Source organism: Onychomys torridus, chromosome 18, assembly GCF_903995425.1.
Source record: "Onychomys torridus chromosome 18, mOncTor1.1, whole genome shotgun sequence".
Classification (NCBI taxonomy): domain Eukaryota; kingdom Metazoa; phylum Chordata; class Mammalia; order Rodentia; family Cricetidae; genus Onychomys; species Onychomys torridus.
Window position 1 is genome coordinate 44,020,910 of NC_050460.1, and position 14,588 is coordinate 44,035,497.

Sequence of the window (14,588 nt, forward strand, 5' to 3'; positions counted from 1 at the left end):
GACCTCACTTCTAATTCCAGCATGATGTTCACCAACTGTGGAATTTTGGGCAAAGTATTAACCCCTGGGGCATAATGGTCTCTCAGGCCTGGCTCTGGGACAGACAGGGTCGGACAGGTGCCATTGGCTAAACTAAGTTGTGGAGGATGGTCCAGCACAAATGACAATCATTTCACATCAGGATTGAGAGGGAAGCCAGTGTCTGTTTGGACATGAGGATTGCCACGGTCAAGATGCCATGGTCCCAGTGCGTCTGTCTCCTTGCAGGGGATCCCTCTGCTAGCGGACTAGGAGGCACTGAGGAATTGGTGATAGGGTACTAGAGGAGGGGGAGTTAGTGGCATGGGTGTGGGGTGCTGAGGTGCCCTGGGAGGTGGCTGGGAGGGGTGAAGGTTCAGAGAGGTAGAGGGGGCAGCTACGGCCCTTGGCTGTTCGAAACTATGAAAAGAGACTTCTATGGAGGAGCAGAGGGGCGTGGCCTAGCAAAGAGACAGGACAAAAAAACTCAGCATGAGGGGAGGGGCAGAGGGGGCTACTCTGGAGTCCCTAAGGCTGAGGAGGCTCTGACTGCCCTAGACACAAGATGAAAAGATGGGGACTAAGGTACCAAGAGGCCACGGCTCACAAAGATATGTGTAAGGCCCCTAGGGAACATGTGTGGACAGTCCGTGCCCAGGAAGCCATGGCTTCCCTGAGCAAGAAGGGATTGTAACCTCAGCTGCTGCAGAAGCAGCCATTAACAGTCCAGGCCAGTGGTTCCAAGCCTCTGGCTCTCTCCCTGGCACCTGGCATTTGAAGTGTCTCTCTTGAATGGAGCCAGAACTGCTTTTCTGGAGGGCCACCATAATCCTTGCTCACATCTAATCCTGGGAGCAGTATTGATCCGTTCTCCTGTCAGGCTAGGGTACTGTACCTGAGCCAGCTTCCTCCTCCCCAGGAGCTACCCCTTCCTCAATAGTATTATGCTATTCCTCTGCAAATGCAGGGATGCCTGGGCTGAAGGCACCTTGCTATCATCTGCCCACATAGAGGAGGGCCATGCACATGTCCAGGCCCTCCAGGACACCCTAGCCCACAGCTGGGCCCTCATCAGCCTCAAGACAACAAAAACAAAGCCAGGCTTTGTTTTTTGAAGTATTACACTTGTTTGTAGCAGAGGTAGACACCACTGGTCACCACAGTCCCAGTCAAGGGCATCACCATGACCCCTGGTAGTGGTGGGGGACCTCTGCCAGCGCCCCACCCCTTCACAGCTTGAAAGAACCCATCTGATTACTAATGGGAAAACCAACGCGCTTTGCACCGGGAGGCAGTAAATTTTGTGAGTCTGAGTGAGTGGATGGGAGCAGCCGTCGGGGCTATAATTTCCACTTCCTGACACAACGCAAGCCTCTCAGTTTATGCAGAACTAATTAAGGATCTCTCATGTCTTACCATTTCCCCCACCAGGCACCCATAAAACACCACAGCCATGGCAGCCACCAGAACCCAGAGAGTGAAGCATGTACATCCTAGCTGAGTGGAGTCTCCTTTTCCAAGATTCCTTCCTCCACCCATACCTCTCCTTCCTGCTGCATTTTCCCCTTCTGGAAGGTTCTGGAGGATTCTGGAGCTTCCCAGCCAATGGCTGGGATCCTTGTAGCATCTGGTACCACGTGAAGGACCCAAACCTGACTTGAATTCTTGTTCTGACTTCTCTTAGCTGAGACTTGGGTGAGCCTCGGTTTCTCCATTTGCTAGGTGGGAACAAATTATAGTGGTCTCAAGGGGTATAGGATTGGGAACAGTATGGGCTGTATTGTAGGACAACGCTTGGCCTTCAGCTGGCCTTCAGTAAGCATTAGCTGTCATCGAAAGCATTACACACTTAGGGTTATGGTAGTAACTGCTTCCGGGCCTTGGCTCAAATGGTGTCCTTGCCTAAAATACTATTTCCTTTCAGATTTGCTAAAGGGCCACAGAGGTCAGCTGAAAACAGCTGCAAAGCTTTTCTACCCCTTCAGTCCACCAGTCAGAACTAGGTTTCTTCCCATGCTGTTGCAGGTAACTTACTCGGCTGTGAGACTCATTTGAGCAGAAGGTCCTTAGGAAATGTGGGACGAGATGATGCTGGGGGCATGCTCATGTATTTGAACCTGCCCACCTTGAAGGCTGTCCTGGGCCTACCTTCCTGTGGGGAAGCCCAGCCAGCCTGCTGGAAGATGAAAGGCACCTGGAGAGTAGAAGCCACCCAGGCAGCACCACCCAAAGGACTGAATAAGGCCATCTTTGCCCTACTAGCTATCATATAAGCTTCTACTCCTGTGAACCCAGGCGGAACTATAGAACCCCAGGCCACCAATTCACAGAAACCATAAGAAATAATCATGATTTTAAATCAGCCAATTTGGGATCTTTTGTTACACAGCACTAAGTAGCTGACACACCCACTCATACGGTTGACCACTTGACCGCTTTCTCCCAAGAAGCTTCCCCAACTCTTCCCACTTGGGCTCAGTCTTTCCACCCTGCTTTCAGAGCACTTTGTAGTGGTAGCACTTAACAGTTTGCTTCTAGTAAGGCAATCTGTGTCGGAATGCTTGTCTCTCTGGCCTGAGAACTGCCCAAGAGCAGGGCTGGGTCTGTTTATACCCCCTTCCAGGCTCAGCATGGAGCTTGTGTTAGAGGGGTCCAGTATTCTGGCTCACCCAGTCCAGATACCAGACATAGCCAGCCAGGTCAATAAGAGAGTCACTCCCTTACTTAAGGTTGGATTGGGCCACCAGCCGGGCAAGGCCCTGTCCCATCTGCTTCTGTCCTTTCCCGAGTGTTTGGATAACCTTATAAATGAGGAGGCTCACATGGCTGGCACAGGTGTGAGTATATGCTGCTCCCCACCCAGCCCTGGCCTGTGTGCATCCCTGTAATGAGCCCCTGTTGGGTTCCCCACAGAAGAGGTAGTGTCACTACCCCTTGCCCCGCTTACCTTGCGGCCATGGTAGCCCTGGATCCCTGGGTCTCCCTGGGGAAGAAAGAAAATCCAAATGGCTTTCCATGCCAGACCAGCTGGTGCCCTTTGCTACATAATGCCACCTTCTGCCTCCCCATGACCTCCCTGGTCTCTGGTGGTCCCCCAGACTCAGCTATTCCTGGAGCAACAGCCTTCTCTGCCCTCCAAGGTCCCCAGATTCTGTTCTAATGGCTGAAGGGTGCTGTGAGGGGTCAGCTTGTTGGAGACTTGGGACATCCAGTTTGGGTTCTACCGAAGAGTCTTCTCCCGGCCCCTCCTGGCTCTCTGCTTCCATGTGTAGAGTGGTGGCCACCCTTAGTGTTTTATACCATTTGGTCCCCAGGGTCCCTGACTTCAAAGTGAGAGTGCCTTTGCCATCGTGGGTTGCCAGGCAACATTTCCCAAGAGATCAGATCTCTCTGGAGGCTTTTCCATATTGGACAGCTTTGGGGCACTGTGACCATGTCATGACATCTGTCTGCCTTGTGTTTCCAGCTAGAACACAAACTCCCAGGCATCCAAGAGTGTGCCTTTGTCTTTTTTCTTTCTTTCAAAAAACAAAACAAAACAAAACAAAACAAACATACATACAAAACAAAACCCTTTTGTTTTGTTTTTAAAGACAGGGTCTCATGTAGCCCAGGCTGGCCTCTAACTTGTTATGTAGCCACAGATAACCTTGAACTTTCTGATCTCCCTGCCTGGGCTTTCTGGCTGTGGGCATAAGCATCACACTTTGTTTATGAAGAGCTGGGGATTCAAACCCAGAGCCTCATGTATTCCAGGCAAACCCTCAGCCACTAAACTGCACTTCCAACCCAGGAGTGTACTTTCTGTGACAATCATAGCCCTTGCTTAGCCAGCTTGCCCACCCAAGAAAGATGCTACATGGTAAGACCAAAACAGTTCATAAAGAGGAGGTGACATTTTAGAAATGGACTGCGTTTAATCCATCACTCAGCTTTAGTCTTTCTCAGCTGACACCCCCCACAGGGAATGCTTTCTCTAAAGCACCTATTATCACTTAGGGGAGCACTTACCTTTGGTCCAGGAGGCCCAGGTAAACCCTGTCAAAGGAAGGAGAAGTTGAGTGAGGTTAGTCCTGTTCATAGTGGAGGCTGGATCAGAGAGCCCCAGATAGCTCCAGGGTGTCCTGGAGAGTAGCTGAAACCTAGGGAGGGCACATGGGGACACCCAGCTAGCATCTCTGATTGGAGCCATGTGGGCACTGTGGGCAACTGTGCTGTGCTTGCCCACTGGAAAGTAGGTCAGTGGCCTGGGGCTAAATTGGCAGTGTGGCTTAGTAAAGATCCTTTACCCATAAACCTCCTAATTTAGGCCCCTTGCTGGAAAGCTGACCTTGCCCAACAAAGTCCCACTCTTGTCCGTGGCCCTGAACCCCCGAAGAATAGCCTGTTGGCCCCCCTCTCCCTGGAGGTAACCACAGCAGCTGGCTATGGTGAGCTGGTATGGGTACAGGGGCCCATGGGTACCGAGGGAGAGAGAGGTGGTTGGGTACTGTGGTCTTGGGCAGAGGTCTAGGCAATAAACATGGGCTGGAGAAAACCAAGAAGTTAGGTCTAGTCTGTTTCTACTGGTGTAAAAGACACTCAGGGTTTATTTCTTTATAAACAATCTAAGAAAAACAAACAAACAATACACCTAGCTGCCTTGCAGAGAGAGAGAAAGAGCCCAGTATTGGGTTGGAAGGTGGTAGTTGGCAAAGCAGCGAATTTGGGGCACTTTGGAGGCTTGGTCTGGCTCAATTTTCCAAATTCGTTTCCTTTTAGTTTTTCTGTTTTCCCATCTACAGACCAATGGAGGTGAGGCTAAGTACCCCTCCCCTCACCCCGTGCCTCTGCCAGAGTCCTGGGGGTAAAGTTCTGTAAATACACCTTTTGGGGACCAAGCTGAACCAGCTCTGAGCAGCACAGGGTCTCACTACAGTGCAGCCCTCCTACCCCAATGGGAGATTGTAGGTCCAGAACCGTTGTCCAGTTCACAGGGACCCTCCACGAAGTCTCAAGATGGCTAAATGTCAGAGCAGCCGAAGGGCCCGGGGCATGAATGTGAGTGACTCTGATGTCATCTCTTTCAAGCTACTTGGAAGCCTTTATCAGCATTGAACACATATATCTCTGCTATAATGTGGCTGCCGGAGGACATGGTCTTGGCCAGAGTTTGAAAATGAGTGAGTTGGGGGTGGATCTGTCACTTGAAGGGAATGTCTATGGCATCCTTCCCCAGCAGTGGCACTGCCGGACCTCAGGCCCCGGGATGCAGGTCCCCACTGACTGGAGCAGCATGCCTGGAAGGTGGTCCAGCAGCGCAGATCCTGCATTTACCTTGAAAGACACAGTCATCAGAGGCCACCCCTTGTACCTTTCCAGAATCCACTGCCCTGACTTGGGTTTTCTTAAACCAGGGGCCAGGGACAGCTGCCAAAGGCCCTTCAGACTTTTCCCAGTTATTCTACAGTGATATAAAGTAGTAGCTTATCAGAGTGACCCCTGGAGACCGTGATTGACACAGCCCTGCAGGTGTGTTGGTAGAATTGGGAGAGCAAACAGCTGAGTAGAGAGAGTCTCAGGCATGGACAGCTTCTTGCAGAGGCTACCCATGTTCCAGTCCTTGACAAAACGTTTCTATCATTTGGTCTGTATTCAAGGTTTAGAGGCTTCTGGAGACTTCTAGGGAGCAAATCTTGAAGAAGAGAGGGAGGGATACTTACAGGTGGCCCTATAGGCCCCGGCAGTCCTGGGTGTCCCAGAGGGCCGCTTGGTCCTGGGGGCCCTGGTGGTCCTGGAGGGCCTTGGATGCCAGCCTGGCCTTGTTCCCCCTAAAGTTAGAGAAAGCATGCATTAGAAAGGTGTCAGAGCAGCAGTCAGTCCCCCCCACCCCACGTGCCATGCATCTGCTGAGGCCTCTGTGGACCCTGCTAGGAATGCAGTGGGGGCAGTGGGTGGATGGTGAAGGTAATGATGCTGTGTTGGCAGTGATGGTGATTGCATGCAGGGGCTAACAGCAGCGAGGAGAGGAGAGCCATCAGGTGGCTGAGCTGTGGGGGCTTCTACAGGTCCCCAGGGCGGAGAGTCTGGCAGTAGTGGCAGAGATAGAGAGTGAGTGAGAGATGACCCCTGGCCTGAACCCAAGCCCTGCTCCTGGCCTGGCCCAAAGCCAGAGCTCAACCCAGGTGGTCTGCAGCCTGCCTCAATCACTCTCTTAATGTAGGCTGTTTATCATCAGCCCTGGCCTCCCAGCGGCAGGATGGGAGCATGGGGCCCTTGCTTCCTATCTTAGCATTTGCTGGTTTTGATTATCTGTTCCAGGGGATCAAATGAGACCCTAGGTCAGAGGCCATGGGGTTTTGTCTGGCTCACTGCTCAGTTGAGTGGGGCTCATCAGCCAAGTCCTTGTTGTTTGGAAGTGGCCTCCAGCACCATCTGCTAGACACATCAGTCAGCATCTGCTCTTACATAAGCTTCCCCTTTCCGCTCACTTGAGACCATCTTGTGTAACATGCATGATCAATACAGATCTATCAATAGGAAACTGGTCTTCTTGTGTCCCATGATGACTGACGGTATAAAACCCTAACTCCCCAGAGAATCTGTGGCAGCCATGAGGGCAACTCCTGCTGGCTGGCTCTGCTCTGGAAACTGAGTCAGGGCAGTAGAGATAAGTCTTGCCTGGCCACCTCTGTGTCTTGGGCACAGATACGGCAACAGGTGGTGGCTATATCTACTGTAGTTCTCAACCTATGGATCAAGACCCCTTTGGGAGTTACATATTCAGAAATCCTGCATATGAGATATTTACACTATGATTCATAACAGTAGCAAAATTATAGTTATGAAGCAATGGTGAAATAATTTTATGGTGGGGGGTCACTACAACATATGGAACTGTATGAAAGAGAGCTTTAGAAAGGTTGAGAACCACTGGTTTAAGGTCTTCCTCTGCCAACTGGAAATTTAGAATATGGCCCATAGGGAGTTGGTATGCAGCTTACATGAGATAATGATGCATGATTCTGGTGTGTAGGTACAGCACACATGTGTGTGGAGGACAGATATCAATCTTAGGCATCATTCCTCAGAGGCTGTCCTCATTTCTTTTGAGACAGGGTCTCTCATGGGGACCGGGAGGTCACAGGTTAGGCTAAGGTGGCTTGGCCAGAGAACCCCAGGGAGCCTCCTGTCTTTCCCACTCCAGGGCTGGGGTTACAAGTATGTGCCTGAAGGTCCAAACTCATGTCTTCCTGCTTGCCCAACAAGCACTTTACTGACTAAGCCACACTTTACAACCCATCAGGCAGAAATGCTCAAAGCAGGACCTAGAATACAGTGAGTGTCCATCAAAGAGTGGCTAGTACAAGCAAGGCCATGTATGCAGTGACTGTGTGTGTGTGTGTGTGTGTGTGTGTGTGTGTGTGTGTGTGCATGTGTGTAGGGGATGTGTGTTCAAGAGCACTACTCAGCTTCCCTAAAGTGGGGCCTGTCGGCAGCAGGACAAGTGGCCCTGAATGGGCCTGGTGATGCTCTGAGCTGCCAGCGGCCTCCTGAGCAACCGTGGGAGCCCTGGAGGCTCTCAAGGATTTGGTGGGGTAACGCGATCCGCAGCCTACAAGAATGGGCTGAATGCTTAATAGACTGCACATGTATCATGTGACCCTGTATTTCTAGTTGATCACTGGAGTGAGTTTTCAGCCTTATTCAGTCAAGTACGTGAGTATCCATGCTCCTGGGCTGTGGACTCACCAGGCAAGTAGCTCAAGGTACTGCCACTCCCAGCTCCCTGGGCCCTGGGGACACCCGGGCCATAGAAGGCAGATGAAGGGTGAGACCAGCAGCGCCTGGCCTCATGTGACCTCAGACAGCATGGGCAACGATGCTTCGTCCCTGGGGACCTGCTCCTGGCCAAGCCTCCTTGGAGGCCAGCAAGGCAGGAAGACAGGAGAGTAGCTGTTCGCCTGTGGGTTGTGGGGCGTGCCGCTCTGCAAACACCCTCGTTGCTCACACCCAGGCTCTGAGATGTCAGACTCAGCAGGCTGTGTGCCTGAGCAGGGAGAGCGTAGGAACAGGCATCAGAGATCCCGTTCTCACGTCCACTTCTCTCTCTGGCTAAGTCCTGTGACTTCGGGTGAGTCCATTCTCTGTGACTCGATTTCCTCGCCCTACCACAGTCACTACGCCTGCTCTGACTTTACAGAGGAGGGAGCCCGAGGCACCCTGGGAACGGGGAGAGAACCTGGGTACAAATCCTTGCTCTGTGACCTCAGGCAGCTTACTGAACCTTTTTGAGCCTGTATTTCTGCATCCGTGGCGATAAAGACGGTGTCGTGTAACCCATGAACCACTGAAAGACTCGACATCAGGCCTGCAAAAATGCCTGGTGGTGGTGGCTGTCAGGTGTCATACTATGGCGGGGCCGGTGTGCTGTGTGTCTCCACTTTCATGGCATCACAGGGCTGGTGTCTATCTAACTTCCTGTCACCGTTAGAAGCAGGTTCTGGCGTAGTGGGTAACCCCAGCTGCCCCGTCACGACCCCAGGATGTGCCAAGCCCCTGGGAAAGCCCCACATAGTATCTACCTGAAAGGTCCGCCTTTTAATGACTGGGGGTGGAGCCAGACGCACTGAATTGAGGAGAGGCAACAGCTGAGGAGAGACACAAGTTGAGAGGGCAGAGGCCAGAGGTCACAGGTATTCAGAACGATGTAGGAAGTCACCGAGAAGGCCAAGTGGAGAGAGGAGGAAGAGGGAAGAGAGGTCAGTGAGAACACAGTGGCAGGATAGATGGGGATGGGGCGATATCCCTGAGGCTCAGCTCAAGGGATGCTCATCTTGCCTTTGGCAGCCTCAGCTGTCCTTCTGAAGGCGCAGCCTCATAAGCACCCTGCCTCAGCTCAGCTACTGGCTAGTAGCCTCCTTGAGTTCTGGAAGAGGGGCTTTCCCTGGCCAGGCCCACCTCTGATGCCATGCCAGACCACTCAGGCCATATGACACACCATCCAACACTGCACTACCCCACCCGGGCCTGCCGGGTGGACAGCGGCTGCTGGGTTGAGGGTCGGAGCCACAGAACGAGCTAAATTGGTGCGTGGAGCCAGGCTGGCGTGTGGTCCCTGTGGGTTCCTTTTTGGTAGGACACGAATGGCTGATGTCAGCAAATCTGAGGACCATGGTCAAGGGAACCTAAGCCTGGCTCCCTGGGTTGAGTTGGCTGTGGGTGTGGCCTGTGAGGCACGCACTAAGTACTGCTGTGGCCTCGTTCTGCGGCTGGCATGCTCAGAAAAGATGTCTTGGGAATGGACAACCATGTCTAGGGGGATGGGCAGCTTATGATCACATTATCTAACACAATGCTCATTTGGGGTAATTTCTGCTGCTCTTTTTCTCCTTGCTTGCTACGCTGAACTTGAGATGACTGGGAAGTTAGAATCCCTATGACTATGGGGGTTCAACTGCATGTGTTTAAGGCCCCTTAACTCACCAGAGGCCCCTGGGCTGGATGTTAAGAACCTTGATCCATCCGGGCTGAAAATACACTCAGCTAGGGAATTCGGAGCCCACCTGGGAACCCTTCTTCTAGGTTATTCCTGCTGCACAAAGGGGCAGCTATCACCCTTGAGCCATGCAGAGCCCCTTCCTCCCATGCTGGGGCCCAGGGATGTGCAAGGTTGAGCTCCGTGTCCAGGGAAGTGTCTCAGCCAAGAGGGGCTGGAGCCTGTCTACAACTGACAAACCTTTAGGGAAATTATCGGGTTGGAGCGCAGAGCTGCTAGAACGCCGCTTGGGTACTCCTGGTTTGGGAGGCAAAGGAGGGCAGCAGAGACGGGGTCACATGGAGCAGGAGAGAGCCCACAGACCTCCTAGCAACCCCGCCTGATACCAGGGGACCTACCTCTGCCTACTCCTTGAGAAGCCAGCAATCCATTAGAGGCTCCCTGCTCTCAGACTTCTAAATCAACTTGCCTGTCAATTGGGTCTTCAAATCTCCCCCGATCCCAGCCTGACTGAAGTCTTCATCCTATGCTTCCAGAACTATCACTGTTCCCTATCACAGTTCCCTTCTCTGTTCTTGTGCAGGGTTGAGGGGCAGAGAGCCTGCCCTCCCCGCCCTAAGCACCCTTGCAGATTCAATGATACACTGTTGAATCACTTGTACTGTCTCTGTGCCAGGGGGTGCTGTCTTGCTTTTGGATGATAGAACCATCTTGCAAGTCTATTGTTTCAAATAAACACAGCTGGCTTTCTATTGTTGTATCAGGATTGGGCTAGATGGACCAGCAGGGCCCTACACCCCTAAAGTGCATGCCACTCACAGGCCAGCTCTGCCTGTGTGGCTGCTGGCCTGGGCCTCAAACCTATTCCTCCCTCTTATACACCAGACCTAACACAGCCTCTCTCTGGTCCAAGGACCCAGATGTCAGGGACTGGCATGGTATTCTGTGTCCTGAGAGGCGGGGCAGAGGCTGGCCATGCTCGAGACCCTGGGGAGTCAAGTGCGTTCTGAGCTTGGTTTGTGGTGGGGGTAGGGGTGAGGTAGGGGGTGTGATGGGCTCTACCCACTATGCTCCACCCTGCTCGGCTGTAATAGCAGCCAGGGTGATAGATTGTGCGTTTCTAGGTACACTGCAGTCCCCATAGATGGGAGGTCACCCAAGATGATCTCCTTCACACTTGTTGCCCAGGCCTGAGCATGATAGGGGTGGTCTGCTGGTTGTTTGTTTCACTGTGTCCCATTGGGGCTTCAGGGAGGAATCAGGGAAGGGCTCCACCCTCCCCTGTCTCCAGCAGGAGCTCTGCTGTCAGTGCACAAGTGAACGTTGGGTTCCTATGCTTAGAGAAAGCCAGGAAAAGACAGGGTCAGGAGGGCTAGTGGAGGAGCCATATCAGTCCAGAACATCCTACCCCCACCATAACACTCCTGCTGAGAAGGGTTTCCTGTGTTCCTAACAGGCAAGATATACGCTGCCTCCAGGGATGCAGTGGCCAGATGATCTCCCCTCCTGGAGATGTGGGTTATCTGAAACCATGACTACCTCAAAAGTCCCCCCTATTTGTCCAGGACTTCCAGACCTCCAGACACCCCGCCATCACACACATACCCCCCACAGGGCAGAGAGGCAACACCCAGATCCACGCATGCCTCCTGGCTAATGGAAGGCAAGGTGACATACACATTCAAGAGACTCTCTGATACTTGTTCAGCAGACAAACGAGGCCATTAGAAGTCTGGCCCCATGCACATCAATGACCACCAGACACAGCTGAAAGCAGGTCATCAGTAGCTGTAGGGTGGAGCACACCACACCTTACACACAGGATTGCAGGTCTTCACCCCCAACACACCCTGTGCCCCCAGGTAGTGGCTGGGCTTCAGGATGGAGCAAAGAGGACCCTTAGCTTGGAGCATCACTTACCCGGTGTGGGTACTCGCCACACTGACCCTAGGAAAGAAGAGAAAGAGAGAGGTGTTAGGCACTTACCAGGGAGATCTGCACCCCCCAAACACACCATGTATCTCCCCATCCACTAGTGCCACTGTTCTGCTTTGGGCCCTCTGAGATGAAGTGGTCCCCCTTCTCTTGCCTCTAGTAGGCAACAGGAGAAACTCCCTAGGGCCTGCCTGGAGGAGGCTACATGGGATACAGGGATAGGACCCCACTAAATTCCACCTACCATAATGGTAGGATTAGGAATTATGTCCAGCTCAGTTGTCAGCCCATGTCCTGGGTTAGTACCCAATAGCCTTGATGGGGCCAACAGACTCTATGATGGCTTGTGGCTAGCAGGATTCTAAGTTGGTATCACAGAGTGAAGGAGCCCTGTGGGATGGCAGGTGGACAGGGCCAAACTTATGCAGGTCTCCAGACTCAAGACTGACAGTGTGTGTGTGTGTGTGTGTGTGTGTGTGTGTGTGTGTGTGTGTGTGGTGGGGGTGGGGGTGTCATTGTTTTTTCTCTCACATACTTGGTGTCTCTAGTGTTTCTTTAAAACTCACATCTGGAAGTAGCCTTTCTGCCTGGTGGAAGGCTTTGCCCCTGGTGCAGGTCTAGGAAGCCTCAGCTGCACTTACCTTTTCTCCCTTTTGTCCTGGGGGTCCCTACAAAGAGAAGGCAATGACAGTGTCAAGGCTCAAATCCCAGGCCACATGGTCCCCAACCTCCCTGCTGGGGACAAAGAAGAAGAGCTACCAACCGGTTGTCCTCGGGGACCCACCAGGCCCTGTGGAAGAAAGCACACGTGTCAGTGGGTGGATAGATCAGAGACACGTGCCTGGTTGGATTGAGACACATGCTGGGCTTCTAGGCACTTCTCAGACTGTCTCAAAGTCCTACAGGGCAGCACTGCCTACATCCAATTTGACTAAGGTGGTTTGGCTTTATATGCTAAGCCTCAGTGGGTGTGGCCAGTTGTTCCCCATCCCCTGTTTGCCCCCCCCCCCAACTCATTCCTCCAGCCACTGACATCTCAAGGGACCTCTGCATGGGAGGCTTGGGTGTCGGAGTATTTCACTCTGAAGGACCATACATCCTGCACCTGGGGCCTCAGGAGACCCCAACACAGCCTACTTCCTACTCTCCTGGCCACTGAACCAGAAAGACTTGTGTTGTATAATATTATCTTAAGATGCATTATATTTGTTGATGCTGTGGAACATTTGTTTTAATGATGCAAAGATGTTGTGTTCTTTTCTGTTGCATTTGTTGAGCTCTGTGAAGCTGTTCCTTTGCCTGCCTAAAATACCTGATTGGTCTAATAAAGAGCTGAATGGCCAATAGCAAGGCAGGAAAAAGGATAGGCAGGGCTGGCAGGCAGAGAGAATAGGAGGAGAAATCTGGGAAGAGGAATAAGAAGTGAGAAAAGGAGGAGAGGAGGACATAAGGGGCCTAGCCACTCAGCTACACAGCCAGCCACAGAATAAGAAGTAAAGAAAGGTATACAGAGGCAAAAGGTAGATGGGATAACTTAAGAAAAGCTGGCTAAAGCCGGGTGGTGGTGGCGCACGCCTTTAATCCCAGCACTCAGGAGGCAGAGGCAGGTGCATCTCTGTCAGTTTGAGGCCAGCCTGGGCTACAGAGTGAGTTCCAGGACAGGCTCCAAAGCTACACAGAAAAACCCTATCTCCAACACCCCCTAAATAAACAAACAAACAAACAAATAAATAAATAAAGGAAGGAAGGAAGGAAGGAAAGAAAGAAGAAAAGCTGGCTAGAAATAAACCAAGCTAAGGCTGGGCATTCATAAGTAATAATAAGACTCCATATGATTTATTTGGGAGATGGGTGGTGGGCCCCCCAAAAGAGCAAAAGGTAAAAAACAACCAACAACAGGCTTCAGCCTGGGTGGGGCAGGCCAGCGCTGCAAACACTACATTTTGAGAGGCCTGTGGTGTACAGGAAGCTGGAGTGGACACCCTAATCCATGTTCTGAGCTCCCTGGAAGGCACAAGGGGACTTGGCATTTCTGTCAAGGTTGCCTTATCATTTGGTTCAAGGGAGGAGTAGGGCTCAGTGTCTGGTGGACTTTCAGGAGACTTCACGGAAGCCCTGGTTGAGGAGGCCCGTGCTGATGTGAAGTAAGAGGGCAGGACAGAAGCAGATGTAGGCTGATCCCTCTGGGCCAGGCTCTGCAGACCCTCACAGGGCCAAAGATGAAGGGGCTGGTGTCACCTCTGCCTCCCATCACCAAGAGGATGACAGTGTTAGACATGGTTCAGGGTGTGGTCACGGAAGGCTGGCCCTTTCCAGTCTAACACGCTCTGAATTTGAACCTTCACTTGAGCTTCTGAGATTGCTGTGAGCCCTCTGCTGGCCTGTGGGAACCACCTGAGTGCCAGTCTCTGGGCCCCTGGGCATCTGGGTGAGTGGCCTCAGTGTGGCAAGATGTAGGGAAGAATCCTTCTGCTTCAGACTCGCAACTGGATCTACCTGGAAACTAGGAAATTCTAAGCAGGCTCACAGTGGTGGGGCTTGAGGGTCCTGGGACAGCCACTGTGGGAAAGCAAAGGGCCGCCATCTCCTAGGGAGCACCCCACCCCCACCCCGAGAGTGCTGATGTTAGCGTGTTGGTCTGTGCAGTCTGGGAGTGTGAGCTTGTTACTAGTTGATCTGATAAGGTATGAGGCATGGGTCAAGGGTGACACACTGGATGTCTCCAGTGCAGGGGATGAAGCCCACTTCCCCCTGCATGATGACGTAGGGTGGTGAGGGGTGTACCCAGCTAGGGGGTGACTGTGACAGGCAGGCTCTGTCCCCTTGTAGGAGTGAGACCAGACTGGCCCTCCACCTGTCTTGTAAAGGAAAGAAAGTAGGGGGGTCTTACCGTCTCTCCTTTAGGTCCGGGGTGGCCCTGGAAGGAAAAGGGTTTCATGTACATTGTTTAAACACAGAAGCCCTTGCCCTACCGGCTCTACCACGGCCCTCCTTGTGCGATGCAGTTAGCTTCTTTATTTTCTCAGTGTCACTTGTTACACACTCATCGGACCAGACCCTAACCTGCAGGCTGACTTTCTCAACTTTCACCTGTTCTTCAAAGGAGAACGGAACTTAGGGTGTCTCCCCGGACCCCAGCTACATCCACGACATATAC

General features: G+C 52.4%; 1 protein-coding gene across 6 annotated transcripts in view; it reads right to left on the minus strand.

Annotated features, from left to right (window-relative positions):
* The window catches only part of Col13a1 (collagen type XIII alpha 1 chain), a 140,821-nt gene that overhangs the window by 44,247 nt on the left and 81,986 nt on the right, over positions 1-14,588 (minus strand). For all 6 annotated transcript variants that reach the window (XM_036168376.1, XM_036168375.1, XM_036168373.1 and 3 more), the window contains 8 exons: positions 14,322-14,348; positions 12,195-12,221; positions 12,073-12,099; positions 11,417-11,443; positions 8,583-8,648; positions 5,721-5,828; positions 4,030-4,056; positions 2,966-3,001 (listed from right to left, as the gene is read on the minus strand). In XM_036168376.1, the coding sequence (XP_036024269.1) occupies positions 2,966-3,001; positions 4,030-4,056; positions 5,721-5,828; positions 8,583-8,648; positions 11,417-11,443; positions 12,073-12,099; positions 12,195-12,221; positions 14,322-14,348 (345 nt within the window). The remainder of the gene's footprint in view (positions 1-2,965; positions 3,002-4,029; positions 4,057-5,720; positions 5,829-8,582; positions 8,649-11,416; positions 11,444-12,072; positions 12,100-12,194; positions 12,222-14,321; positions 14,349-14,588) is intronic.